Source organism: Medicago sativa, chromosome 4 (genome assembly GCF_051527215.1).
Source record: "Medicago sativa cultivar Bolivia chromosome 4, Bolivia_mono, whole genome shotgun sequence".
Taxonomy (NCBI): domain Eukaryota; kingdom Viridiplantae; phylum Streptophyta; class Magnoliopsida; order Fabales; family Fabaceae; genus Medicago; species Medicago sativa.
This window is the reverse complement of record NC_140752.1, coordinates 10,048,565-10,062,048: the sequence shown is the minus strand read 5'-3', so window position 1 is coordinate 10,062,048 and position 13,484 is coordinate 10,048,565. Positions and strand designations below refer to the sequence as shown.

The 13,484-nt window shown below is 36.2% G+C and overlaps 3 protein-coding genes across 5 annotated transcripts; 2 read left to right on the top strand and 1 right to left on the bottom strand.

The window, feature by feature from the left end:
• The first annotated feature begins 3,850 nt into the window (after positions 1 to 3,850).
• LOC146926174 (F-box/kelch-repeat protein At3g23880-like) lies at positions 3,851 to 6,426 on the top strand. The gene is made up of 2 exons (XM_085706868.1): positions 3,851 to 4,511; positions 6,398 to 6,426. Exons 1-2 carry the CDS (start codon positions 3,851 to 3,853, stop codon positions 6,424 to 6,426), a joined length of 690 nt encoding a protein of 229 aa, XP_085562994.1.
• A 1,919-nt stretch (positions 6,427 to 8,345) lies between these two features.
• LOC146926173 (F-box/kelch-repeat protein At3g23880-like) lies at positions 8,346 to 9,776 on the top strand. Its single transcript, XM_085758551.1, has one exon. It carries the CDS (start codon positions 8,346 to 8,348, stop codon positions 9,630 to 9,632), a length of 1,287 nt encoding a protein of 428 aa, XP_085614677.1. The 3' UTR covers positions 9,633 to 9,776.
• Positions 9,777 to 10,827: 1,051 nt separating this feature from the next.
• LOC146926172 (F-box/kelch-repeat protein At3g23880-like) lies at positions 10,828 to 13,072 on the bottom strand. Of its 3 annotated transcripts, none has more exons than XM_085758547.1 (2): positions 11,702 to 13,072; positions 10,828 to 11,140 (listed from the first exon to the last, which is right to left on the bottom strand). In XM_085758547.1, exon 1 carries the CDS (start codon positions 13,001 to 13,003, stop codon positions 11,711 to 11,713), a length of 1,293 nt encoding a protein of 430 aa, XP_085614673.1. In that variant the 5' UTR covers positions 13,004 to 13,072; the 3' UTR covers positions 10,828 to 11,140; positions 11,702 to 11,710. The 3 variants fall into 3 exon arrangements, with proteins under 3 accessions (XP_085614673.1, XP_085614674.1, XP_085614675.1); XM_085758548.1 differs by having other exon boundaries at positions 10,828 to 11,528; positions 11,702 to 13,067; XM_085758549.1 differs by lacking the exon at positions 10,828 to 11,140 and adding an exon at positions 11,452 to 11,512 and having other exon boundaries at positions 11,702 to 13,067.
• Positions 13,073 to 13,484: the final 412 nt, after the last annotated feature.

Genomic DNA, 13,484 nt, shown 5'->3' with positions numbered 1-13,484 from the left:
ATTTGGTACAATTTTATGGGAGTTTCTTTTACTATAAATATAGGCATTGTATCAGTGTAAACCTGGAGATAGAGGGGGCTGAAACAAGGGTTTAGAAATCAAACTAGGGTTTGTATAGAGTTTGTCTCTTGGCAACAAACTAGGGTTTGAAGGTTGATTCTCCTTGGGAAACACTATTAGGATTGAGTCTCTTGGTTACGGGAAGAGGCTGGGATTTGGGTAGAATTAGGCGGGAGACTTATTCTTGTAACCCATTGAAATCTCTTTTGTAACGTTACTCATCATATAGTGGAACGGAGGGCTGCTCTCTCCCCCAGACTAGGTCAATTTGGACTGAACTGGGTAAACAGATTCTTTGTGTTCTCTCTTCCTTTTCTCTCGCTGTTGTTTTCTACTTTTGGCTTGTGATTATAATTGTTCCATACACTTTGATTTTGGTTGCTTAATTATCCCTTGCTCCACACATCAAGTTGTTATTGGTGTGAGTTTTTTCATCGAATCCGCAACAATTGGCGCCCACCGTGGGGCAAAGGGTCAAAGGATAATCAAGTACCATGGGTTCGAAGTGGGATATTGAGAAGTTTACCGGCGATAACGATTTTGGGTTATGGAAGGTAAAGATGGAAGCGGTGTTAATACAGCAAAAGTGTGAGAAAGCTTTGAAGGGTGAAGGTTCGTTACCGGTCACCATGTCACGAGCGGAGAAGACCGAGATGGTGGACAAGGCCAGGAGTTCCATTGTCTTGTGCCTCGGAGATAAAGTTTTGAGAGAAGTAGCAAAGGAACCAACCGCGGCATCGATGTGGGCAAAGTTGGAATCTTTGTATATGACAAAGTCTTTGGCTCATCGGCAATTCCTAAAGCAACAACTCTACTCATTCAAGATGGTGGAGTCAAAGGCCATCATGGAGCAACTTACGGAGTTCAACAAAATCCTTGATGACTTGGAGAATATTGAGGTGCAACTTGAGGATGAAGATAAAGCTATACTCTTGTTGTGTGCTCTACCGAAATCTTATGAATCGTTCAAAGATACCATGCTCTATGGCAAAGAAGGCACTGTTACCTTGGAAGAAGTTCAAGCGGCTTTGAGAACCAAGGAGTTGACCAAGTCCAAGGACTTGAGAGTTCATGAAAACGGTGAAGGCCTAAGTGTCTCAAAAGGGAATGGTGGAGGTAGAGGTAACCGGAGAAAGAGTGGTAAGAAGTCAAAGTCTGAATGCTTTAACTGTCACAAGATGGGTCACTTCATGAAGGATTGTCCGGAGATTAATGGTAACTCCGCACAAATTGTCACTGAGGGTTATGAGGATGCAGGTGCTATGATGGTGTGGTGTTGTTTGGAGGATGAAGGTGATGTTGGTCACCTTGAGAATGATGCCTAGTGGAGCGGTGATCGTCTGGAGAGACGTTAAACACTCAACATCAGCCTGGAGAGGCGGTGGTAAGAATACTCATGATCAGTCTGGAGAGGCGGAGGCAACAATACTCATGATCTACCTGTTGAGGTGGAGTTGCAAGGTTGAAGACATAGTGAGATGTACGCATTTGCTAGTTGGGGTAGAGTACGCTCAACTTGAGGTGGAGTTGAACACACCGGTAATGGTACGACTATGGAGGACCTTGGGTGCTATGCTCTATGGTGAGCAAGGGATTTCTTCATAAGGTTGAAGAATGTATAGCACGACTTGCGGGATTACTCTAAAAAAAGGCCAAGGGTGATTGGATGCAAGGAGACCTTCAAGGAAACGGGAGATGTCCTGTGTTGAAGATGTCATGGTGAATGCTTGTGGGACTACCTAAAATACCTAGTGTAGTTAGACTACAAGGACCTTCGAGAAGGCGGAAGACATTCCGAGGGCTGAAGGGATGGGAGGTGTATACTTGTGGATTACTCTAAAAGCCAAGGGTGATTAGGAACAAGTAGATCTTCAAGGAAGCGGGAGATGTCTCGTATTGAAGAGGTATGGTAAAGGCTTGTGGAACTACCTAAAATTCCTGGCGTAGTTGGACTGCAAGTACCTTCAAGAAGGCGGAAGACATTCCGATGGCTGAAGGGGTTAGGGTGTAAACTTGTGGAGCTACTTGGTGTAGTGGGACCAAGGGAAAGAGCAGCAAGGTGTTGATGTTAAATGGGCATCATCACTAATTTGGAGTCAAGGTGGAGATTGTTGTGAAAGTGACTCAAAATTGGAGTTTGGAGGCCAAAAATTGATGTTTGCTGAAAGTACAAATCGGGGCCCGAATGGAAAAAATCGGGGCCCGATTTTGGCTGTCTTTGGGAGCAGTTTGGTACTGGAAAAATCGGCGCCCGAATGGTAAAAATCGGGGCCCGATTTTGCGTGCTGTTATTTTTTAGAAACGTATTTTTTAGGCCAGATTTGGTACAATTTTATGGGAGTTTCTTTTACTATAAATATAGGCATTGTATCAGTGTAAACCTGGAGATAGAGGGGGCTGAAACAAGGGTTTAGAAATCAAACTAGGGTTTGTATAGAGTTTGTCTCTTGGCAACAAACTAGGGTTTGAAGGTTGATTCACCTTGGGAAACACTATTAGGATTGAGTCTCTTGGTTACGGGAAGAGGCTGGGATTTGGGTAGAATTAGGCGGGAGACTTATTCTTGTAACCCATTGAAATCTCTTTTGTAACGTTACTCATCATATAGTGGAACGGAGGGCTGCTCTCTCCCCCAGACTAGGTCAATTTGGACTGAACTGGGTAAACAGATTCTTTGTGTTCTCTCTTCCTTTTCTCTCGCTGTTGTTTTCTAATTTTGGCTTGTGATTATAATTGTTCCATACACTTTGATTTTGGTTGCTTAATTATCCCTTGCTCCACACATCAAGTTGTTATTGGTGTGAGTTTTTTCATCGAATCCGCAACAGCCCCTACCGCTTCTCACCCTGACCTCCACTTTGGTCTGTTGACTGCCTCGCCTTGCAGATACTGTCATTGTAGGTCTGTCGCCTCTAACACAGTTTCGTCATCAGTCCATATTTGAAACAATCAAAATCACATATACAGATCGGAAAAAATACACACAAAAAAACAAAAAAAAAAAACTTTTCAGCACATCCTGACACATGTTCGCATTATATAATCCAATTTCGGGTGGTTTGAGAGAAATACAGGGAAAAATCGAGCACTGCTTAAATGAGAAGGATTTCTCGTTTCACTTATATATTGCTGTATGGTTTGAATTATATAATCATGAACGTATATTCGAGTTATATAATCCAAACAAAGGTCGTGGAGGGAACGTGAGAAGCAAAGAGGGAAGGAAAGGAAATTCTCTTGATTGCATGAGTCGCTTATTTGGGCATGAGTAACGACGAGGATATGGTTCGAGTTCATAGTTCAGTCCACTGTTGAGGCAAACTCTCTAAAATGTTTTAAAATAAACAAACCTTTGATGATTATTAAATGCATATATAAATGCAGCAGTTATTAGCTGCAACAGTACTAGTAGTACTACATAACGAGTTTTCAGTCTTCACCATTTAATTAATATCTTTCTTCTATCATATCCTACATCACATTTAATAATATAAACATTGTTTTCCCCTAAAACAAAAAAAATATATGAACATTGTTTTCATTGTTCACTTGAAACTACACTTTTTTAAAAGTAAGTACGGTATCAAACCACTTTTTTATTTGGTTTCTAAAACAAGTCTACCAAAAAAGTTTTTCACTTTCTTTCACCTCTAAAACGATTTTTAAAAATAGGATCGCAAAAGAGAGAATTTGTCAAAGTCAGCATAAAAAATCGATCTTGTCAAAACTTGCTTAACTCAAAATCATAAAACTTATTTTACTTTAAAGCATTGCTACAAGACGCTCAACCATGTCTCCAACTCGGTCACCGATGTTCTTCTTCCCCGACGATCTCCTCACCGAGGTCCTTTCATTACTTCCCGTAAAATCTCTTCTTCGATTCAAATGTGTCAGTAAATTTTGGAACACTCTCATTTCCGATCCTTCCTTCGTGAACTTGCACCTCAAGAAATCGAAAACACAAAATCCTCACTTGACACTATTCACGAATCACATCAAACATATCCCCGGAGAGTCCCCTCATGGCAGTGATGATGAACACGGCGAAGATTTCACCATCGTTCCATACCCTATATGTCATTTACTCAATAAACCGTTGTTTACCCTTTCCTTTGATCCTTACTATTGTTTAAACAACGAAGGGTGTTCTTATCTTGTTGGTTCCTGCAATGGATTGATATGTTTGGATGGTGAGTCACTTACTGATGCATATCAAGAGTACTGGCTCCGTTTATGGAACCCATCCACTAGGACAATTTCTGAAGAATTAGGGTATTTTCGTTATTTTAGCGTGAAACATGAATTTTTCCGATTCACGTTTGGTTGTGATACTTCAACTGGTACTTATAAAGTGGTTGCATCATGTTACATTCGTGATCAATTGACAAGCAAGGTGAGAGTTTTAAGTTTTGGCGATAATGTTTGGAGAAATATCGAAAGTTTCCCCGTTGTTATATCTAAAATATCTAAAATTCAATGCTCACAAATATCTAAAATAGTTTTAACCGTAGTAAATTACCATTTGGTATATTTTAAATTGGTTGTCTGAACTTAGCTTTAGTATGGACAATGCATAGTATATGTAAGGTTGGCGTTCAAACTCTGGCCACCACAAAAATAAAAAAATTTAAATTGGTTAAATCAGTTTTAATATTTAAATTGGTTAAAAAAATTGGTTAAAAAAAATCATTAAATCCATGAAAATTGTCGACTCGTTAACAATAGCCAATAGATAGTCATTTGAGAACACAATCATCCAAAAAGCAATAAAAAAAGCGAATATTCACACTACATAAATTCCAACAAGTGAACAATAGAAGAGGAACTTACTTTCAAGTTTCAACAAATCGAAATTAAGCTTTCAACAAAACCCCAGGCAAAGTCCCAACGTAAACAGCTTCTAGTTCCATCATCAATACTAGTTTTATGCACAGTTACTTTTGTTCGCTCCACTCTATTATCTCTCCAATTATAGAGAATTGCCTCCCTTTCTAGACTACTACGCAATACCAGTTTTAATATTTATCAAAAGGAAAAATTAAAGCGGAAGAAAAAGACAACAAAAATATAAAGGGGAACTGAGTTCTCATAACATCAACTAAATGATATCTCGATAGAGGAGAAGAACAAGTATGGATGATCTTAAACTCATGAGTAAGTGAAAGATCTAGTTTAGTGAGTCAATTTACATAAGAGTTCCCTTCACCTAAGGCATGACCAAAACCAACATTCCAACTCTTAACATATACGAACTAATTTTATCAATCAAAATCAACATTAACATAATCACATTCTTTAGAGGAAGGTGTCAAGAAACTAATCTAGGAGTAGGGATAGGAGAAGGACCGCCAAAAATCATATTGGTATAGTTCAATCCATTTATAAACATATACTTCATCCGTAATGAAATATATATAGAGGAAAAAAAAACGTAGATGGAAAATTGATGTATGTGGTTAAAAATTTAGTCCAAAATATCAATTTTTTTATCTACCTTTTGTTTATATCTCATTCCGAATATTTTGTCACGAACCAATTTATATATCTTATCTAGTTTTTATTTTTTGACATAAATCAAGTTATGATTTTTCTATAAATAAAAAAATTGTTCATGTGTTAATTTTTTTTTTTTTTACGATAAATAAAATTTCATTAACAAAAGTCTGACAATAAATCAAAAGTCAAGACTGCAGAAATTTCATGTTTTAATATTATTTTACTTATAAGTATTAAATATGTTTTTTTTGTCTCGAAAAAAAGATTAAATAAGTTATCATAACCATAAGTAAAGAAAATTATAGATAAAAATTTAAGAATTTTTTTATAATCGTCTTACTAGCGTAAAATATCCGCTGATTTTGTCAAATGACTAATCTTCGTCGAAGAATTTATTGTCCACCTCCAACAGGGGCTCCCCTCATCGTCGCATTTATTTCATTTATACAGAGCTCGAACTCGAGACCTTGTTTAAGGGATTCGAGTTCAGATTCACTCAGATTAAACTTATTTAACATAAGCGAATAAGTTGTGTTGGAAGCTATCAAGGTGGCCATTTCAAACGATATGCAAGTTGTGTCGTTCAAAACTGATTCCAAAATTTATCTGATGCGCTCGCCACCACAATCACTCCTACTAGTGAGTTTGATGACCTTGTATCTCTATGTAGAAGTTTCTTGCGTATAAACTACTTTGTAGTGGTGTATGTTAGGAAAGAGACAAATATAGGGTTCTTTTTTTGAAGGAAGACAAATATAGGGTTGCACATAGTATTGTTAGAGCATCCTTATCTCATCATAGCCCCATAATATTCATGGTGTACTGTCTCATTTTGGTTTGTATCCGTTAATTTTAAATAAAATGAGTTGACCTTGCTTTTGCTCAAAAAAGGATTAGCGAATAAGTTTAAAAAGAAATTTCAACGATAAAAATATATTTTGTAGAAGTAAAAAATAAACTATAAAATAGTAACATAAGGGGTTTCCTTTCTTGGTCAAAAAAAAAGAAGGGGTTTCCTTTCATGGTGGTTCTCTGGCAACCCCACATCGCCGGTCTGGTCAAAATTTCGGCGACCGATGGTGACCCTCCGTCGAAAGCTCACGGTGGTCGACGACGGAGCTTCGGCATTGACCAGCCAAAATACGGTATAGACATGATTGAATTAGGAAACTTTACGGTGTAGGTGGAAACTAGGGGTGGCAAAAATACTCATGCCTGCGGATAAAATCCGTCACGGGAATGGGACGGGCTAGCTAAATGGGTATCCACGGGTATAATAAATAGGTATTTGATTACCCATTATTTTATGGATATGGAAACGAATTTGATGATGCATGTGCCCACAGGTACCCATACACAATAAGAAATTAATTAAATTACTTCCTTCAAAAAAAATTAATTAAATTACTAAAATATCTTTATGTGTGTGTCTCAAAAAGCTTAGTTTAGTTTATTGTATGACCGTACAAAAACTTTTCTCTTATGTCACAACTTTCTCTTCCTCTTCCCTTTTATAGGGACCAGAAACATATTTAACGCCTTTTTTTCTTCTTAGCATGATTATTTGATTTTTATTTTAGATTTTAGAGCTTTCTAATTTTAGATAAATAAATGAATATTTCAACTTGTTTCTAATTTCTATGTGGGAATTGATTCAATCATTTTGTGTGAAACTAAAAAAAAATTCTTGAAAAAATTCATCACTTCTCTGTTCAGTAATTTCTTTATATGTGTCTTGGTTACTTTTCTTTTATGTCATGTATTTTGTTCCTTCGTAAATTTTGTATGGATTATGTATGATTTATGAAATTTGAATGGATTATGTATGGATATTTAAAAGTTGAAGTCTTTTGGTAATTAAAAACAATAGTTCTTTCTACCAAAAAATAAATAAATTCAAAAATTTATGGGTACCATGGATACCTCAATACCCCGGGATACCCGTATAGTGGGTACCCACGCGGGTATGGGGTGAGCACGGTATCATATTTATCCAACGGAACGGGAACGAGTATCATGTTATCCGTACCTATGAATATTCATTGACATCCCTAGTGGAAACACATGATCTATGAGTCATTTTCTTAATGCAATTCAAACTATGTTTACTTGATATATCATGTTTTTTATGCTTTTCATGTTTTGATCAATTTTCAATCGAGTAGGTTATACCTCACTATTTTTTTTATTTGAGGAAAGGTTATACCTCACTAAGTTTTTCATTTTTTTTTCACCTCTAAATGATTCTTAAAAATAGAATCGTCAAATAGATTTATATTTTGTTTTCATCTCTAAAAAAATTTATAAAAATAGAATTGCCAATGAGTGAATTGCTCAAAGTCATCATAAAAAATGGATCCTGTCAAAACTGGCTTATAACTCAAAATCATATAACTTCTATGATATTTTACTTTAAAGTATTGCTACAACGACTTTCAATGATGTCTCCGACTCCGTCATCCGTGTTGTTCTTCCCCGACCATCTCCTCGCAGAGGTCCTTTCGTTACTTCCCGTAAAATCTCTAATTCGATTCAAATGTGTAAGTAAATATTGGAACACTCTCATTTCGGATCCTTCCTTCGTGAACTTGCACCTCAAGAAATCAACAACACGAAATCCGCACTTGACACTATTTGCGAATCACATCAAACATATCACCGGAGCGTCCCCTAATGGTAGTGATGATGAATACGACGAAGATTACATCATCGTTCCATACCCTGTATGTCATTTACTCAAAATCATAAAACTTATTTTACTTTAAAGCATTGCTACAAGACGCTCAACCATGTCTCCAACTCGGTCACCGATGTTCTTCTTCCCCGACGATCTCCTCACCGAGGTCCTTTCATTACTTCCCGTAAAATCTCTTCTTCGATTCAAATGTGTCAGTAAATTTTGGAACACTCTCATTTCCGATCCTTCCTTCGTGAACTTGCACCTCAAGAAATCAACAACACGAAATCCGCACTTGACACTATTTGCGAATCACATCAAACATATCACCGGAGCGTCCCCTAATGGTAGTGATGATGAATACGACGAAGATTACATCATCGTTCCATACCCTGTATGTCATTTACTCCATAAACAGTCGTTTACCCTTTCTGTTGATCCTTACTATTGTTTAAAAGACAAAGGATGTTCTTGTCTTGTTGGTTCCTGCAATGGATTGATATGTTTGGCTGGTGAGTCTCTTACTGATGCATATCAAGAGTACTGGCTCCGTTTATGGAACCCAGCCACTAGGACAATTTCCGAAGAATTAGGGTATTCTCGTTACTTTAGAGTGAAACATGAATATTTCCGATTCACGTTTGGTTGTGATAATTCAACTGGCATTTATAAAGTAGTTGCGTCATGTTACATTCGTGATCAATTGACCAGCGAGGTGAGAGTTTTCAGTTTTGGTGATAATGTTTGGAGAAATATTGAAAGTTTTCCGGTTGTTCCTCTTCGAGTGAGCCTTTATAAACTAGAGAATTACGGCTGTGATGGTGTGTTTTTAAATGGGACTTTTAATTGGTTGGCTGTTCACAGTAACATCGAATATAGTTGGCTTCAAGTGCAGGATTTTACAATTCAGCAGTTTGTTATTGTTTCGCTCGATCTGGGAACTGAGACATACAATCAATATTTGTTGCCTCGGGGTTTTGATAAGGTACCGCCTGCAGAGCCTTATCTTGGTGTGTTGGGGGATTGCCTTTGTTTTTCTTATTCTTCTTACAAGGAAACCGATTTTATTATTTGGCAGATGAAAAAATTTGGGGTTGAAGAGTCTTGGACTCAGTTCCTCAAAATAAGTTATCATGATCTTCAATTAGATTATGACTTTAGTAGCTATAATCTGAAGTATCATCTTCAATTCTTGCCGTTGTTTCTCTCTAAGGATGGCAATACACTCATATTGTATAGTAGTAACGAAAGAGAAGCAATTATCTATAATTGGAGGGATCATAGAGTGGAGCGAACTGGAGTTACCGTGCATAAAACTATTATTGATAATGAAAGTAACAATTATTTATGTTGGGAATTGGCCACGGGTTATGTTGAAAGCTTAATTTCAATCTGTTGAAAGTAAGTTCTTCTTCATTGGTTTTACTTGTTAGAATTTATGTAAATTTATATATGTTGTTCTCGCATTAATAGATTGTGTGAATATTTGGTTGACTGTGTTTTAAAATGATTATCTATCGGCTATCGTTAACGAGTCGACAAACAGTCTGCCTCTTGCTAGCCTTAATTATACGAACAAAGTTGAAGTATGAAACACATTCCTGGATATGGGAGAGCAGTACATCATTTGAATTATGTACAGTATATGATACTAATGAAGGAATAATAATGCATGAGACCATGTGCTAATATTGATGTGTGTTCGGAACTGATGTATGTGGCGGGGATTTTGATGTACTTTCAATATTTCTCCAAACATTACTGAGGGAGAATTTTGATGTACTGTCAAAGAAAGGTGTTGCACTTCTCTGCAATCAGTGCATAATTGTCTCAATTGGATAGAGGACTAATATGTATTTATTTGAATTTATGTGATGGATAGAGATTAGCAATTATGTGCTATTTTATTTGCTTGCTATGTTGCTGGTGGAAGAAATTATCCAGAACAACTTCATTATGTTTTTCATTCATGGAGGAGGAAAAGAATACGATGTTGGAGATATTACACAAGATAGAATGTGAAAGGAAAGTCAAAAAGCAAGATCATTTGAGAAGTTCATCTGTGATTTCGTTTTGATTTGAGCAGTTTAAAGCAGTTAAACCATGAGTCCATGACACATAGGTCTTGTAAGTTTAATGTCTGGTTCTGTTTTTAAAACACTGGTTTTGCAAATGGTGAACTTGCATTGAAGCCTATACCTAGTTTTGACCATAATGAGAATGTTGTTACATGATTATGACGAACATAATCGATTAATTTGAAATGTCATCTTCAAATTAGAAATAGTCTATTTTGCAGCATAATGTTAGCAGCATTTAGAAATTTACATGATTTATAGACTAAGTTAATAGTTTATTCTAATCAAAACTTTCAATTTGCTAGAGCACTCACTTTCAATTTTCTCGCACTTGTGTTGAGTAATTTGGACCCCAACATAGCTGAGAACAATTCAGGGACAAATTTTTAATTTGGACCTCTGTATATAAAAACAACTTGTACTCCATAACTCTTACATATTATAATGAGAGTCATTAGATTGGTTCGGATTTGTTCTATTTATAGAGCTCCATTCATTTTCCATTTACAAGTGAGATAGACCCAAGTAATTGATTAATGAAACTCATTTTAATAAACCGGTCCCACTAATGCATCTGTTTTCTTTGTAGCTTAAAAAACCAGATACATATATTAAGCCTATGATGGCAGGAGGATCAGTCCTTTATGTCAACATGTAATCAAAAACAGAACAAATTAATCTTGATTATGGATTTTCCCTTAACGTTATATCCAATGTAATTTCCCCGGCATCTTATTGTTTTCCTCCATCTAACACCACCTTTGTTCCGAAAAGCCACATCGCTGTGAAGCATCCAAAGTACCTCTGGACAATTTCTTCCACAAGCAACCTAGAAAGATAATAGAATTCCCAAAAAGTATGTCAGAAATTAAAAATATAGAAACAAATAAAAAAGTGATAATGGAAATTCTGCCATATGATCATAAGTCAGTTGGAAAACAATAGCAATCAGCAACTTGTAGTTGTAAGGCAGTCTTCGACATAAAGGTCAGTCAGTGAAACACGTGCAAGTAGAAAAAAATATCAATCAATGCTTCAACATAAATGTAGTTGAAAGGGTGTAAACAAAATCAAAACAAAAATCGATGACTATTTCACACTTCAATTTTGTTTAAAAAAATTCTAAAGAGAAATATAATAAAGAACACCTTTTAAGGAGAATCATGTTCTAGTTCATATCATTAAGGCTGGCTGTCGATGTCTGAAAATTGCCAAACCTATTGGTTATAATTATATAAAAAAAAAATCATTAAATCCATGAAAATTGTCGACTCGTTAACAATAGCCAATAGATAGTCATTTGAGAACACAATCATCCAAAAAGCAATAAAAAAAGCGAATATTCACACTACATAAATTCCAACAAGTGAACAATAGAAGAGGAACTTACTTTCAAGTTTCAACAAATCGAAATTAAGCTTTCAACAAAACCCCAGGCAAAGTCCCAACGTAAACAGCTTCTAGTTCCATCATCAATACTAGTTTTATGCACAGTTACTTTTGTTCGCTCCACTCTATTATCTCTCCAATTATAGAGAATTGCCTCCCTTTCTAGACTACTACGCAATACCAGTGTATCACCATCCTTAGAAAGAAACAATGGCAATAATCGAAGATGATACTTCAGCGTATCTTCACTAAGGTCATGGTTCAACTGAAGAACATGATAACTAATTTTAAGAAATTGAGTCCAAGACTCTTCAACACCAAATTCCTTCATCTGCCATATAATAAAATTTGTTTCCTTGTAACAATAAGAAAAACAAAGACAGTCGCTCAACACACCAACAGTTGGCTCTACAGGTGGCACCTCATCAAAATCCCGAGGCAACCGATACTGATGGTATGTCTCAGTTTCCAAATCAAGTGAAACAATAACAATCTGCTCAACCGTAATTTCCACCACCGGATAACGATACCAAGTAATCGGGATGTCATTGTGAACAGCCAACCAGTTAAGAGTGCCATTAAGAAACACGTCAATATACCGAAATCCTTGATGAACCAAACGAGGAGGAACAACAGGGAAACTTTCAATATTTCTCCAAACATTATCATCTAAACTTAAAATTCTCACCTCACTTGTCAAATGATCATCATCAATGTAACGTGACGCAACCACTTTAAAAGTTCCAGTGGAATTATCACAACCAAAATTGAAGACGAAACCACGGTGATCACGAAAACAACCAATTTTTGGAGATATATTCCTAGTGGCTGGGTTCCATAAACGGAGCCAGTACTCATACTCATAATCACCATAAGCGGAGACAGAAACTGAACGATAACCAGTCAAACAAATCAATCCATTGCAGGAACCAGCTATACTAGAGCAGTCTTTTTCATTCAATAGAGAGTGAGGATCAGTGATAAGGATAAATGACGGGTTATCGATTAAACTTGGTATAGGGTATATATTTATACTGCAATCAATCTCAGATTTATCGTCACTACCGTAAGGGGATTCTCCCTTAATAATTTTGATGTGATCAGTGATTAGTGTGAAGTGTTGATTTCGTCGTGATTTTGATCTATTGAGATGAAATTTCACAAAATTGGGATCGGAAATGAGATTGTTCCATAGATTACTTACACATTTGAATCGAAGAAGTGATTTTACAGGAAGTGACGAAAGAAACTCTGTGAGGAGATCGTCAGAGAAGAACATCACCGACGAAGGGGTCGTAGACATGGCTGATTGCTTCCGATTCCAATCCAAACGCAGCTTCGTTGTAGTTATAGACAGACCATTTAAAAAGAAGAAGATATTTCTACTCCTTACGAGAATAAATCATATTGGGCTAAGACAACGATGCAATGGTACATAATTTCTTTTCTCACCCAACCAATTTCTCGCGCACCTCTAAATTTCCTATTTTTTTATATTAGAATTAAATAATTTGAACCATTTTTACCATGTTTCATATTATATAATCTCAACCTTTTTAGAAAACATCTTCAAATTGTTCTGGTTACTATTCTTGTTTGAACATAGTTCGAAAAATATTATTTAAAAAAGGCTTAAATGTGTAATTGGTCGATGCACTTTGACTATATTTTGGCATCAGACTCTGCACTTTTTTTGTTTGGCATTGGTCCTTGCACTTTGAAAAAATTGCAATTGGTCCTTCTGTCAAGTCCAAGTTAAAAAAAATGACAAAACTAATGGTGTG

Coding starts and splice junctions, on each gene's coding strand:
- LOC146926172 (XM_085758547.1), bottom strand. CDS start 13,003: ATGTCTACGACCCCTTCGTCGGTGATGTTCTTCTCTGACGATCTCCTC.
- LOC146926174 (XM_085706868.1), top strand. CDS start 3,851: ATGTCTCCAACTCGGTCACCGATGTTCTTCTTCCCCGACGATCTCCTC. Junction 4,512..6,397: donor TATCGAAAGTTTCCCCGTTG/TTATATCTAAAA, acceptor ATTTTGGTTTGT/ATCCGTTAATTTTAAATAAA.
- LOC146926173 (XM_085758551.1), top strand. CDS start 8,346: ATGTCTCCAACTCGGTCACCGATGTTCTTCTTCCCCGACGATCTCCTC.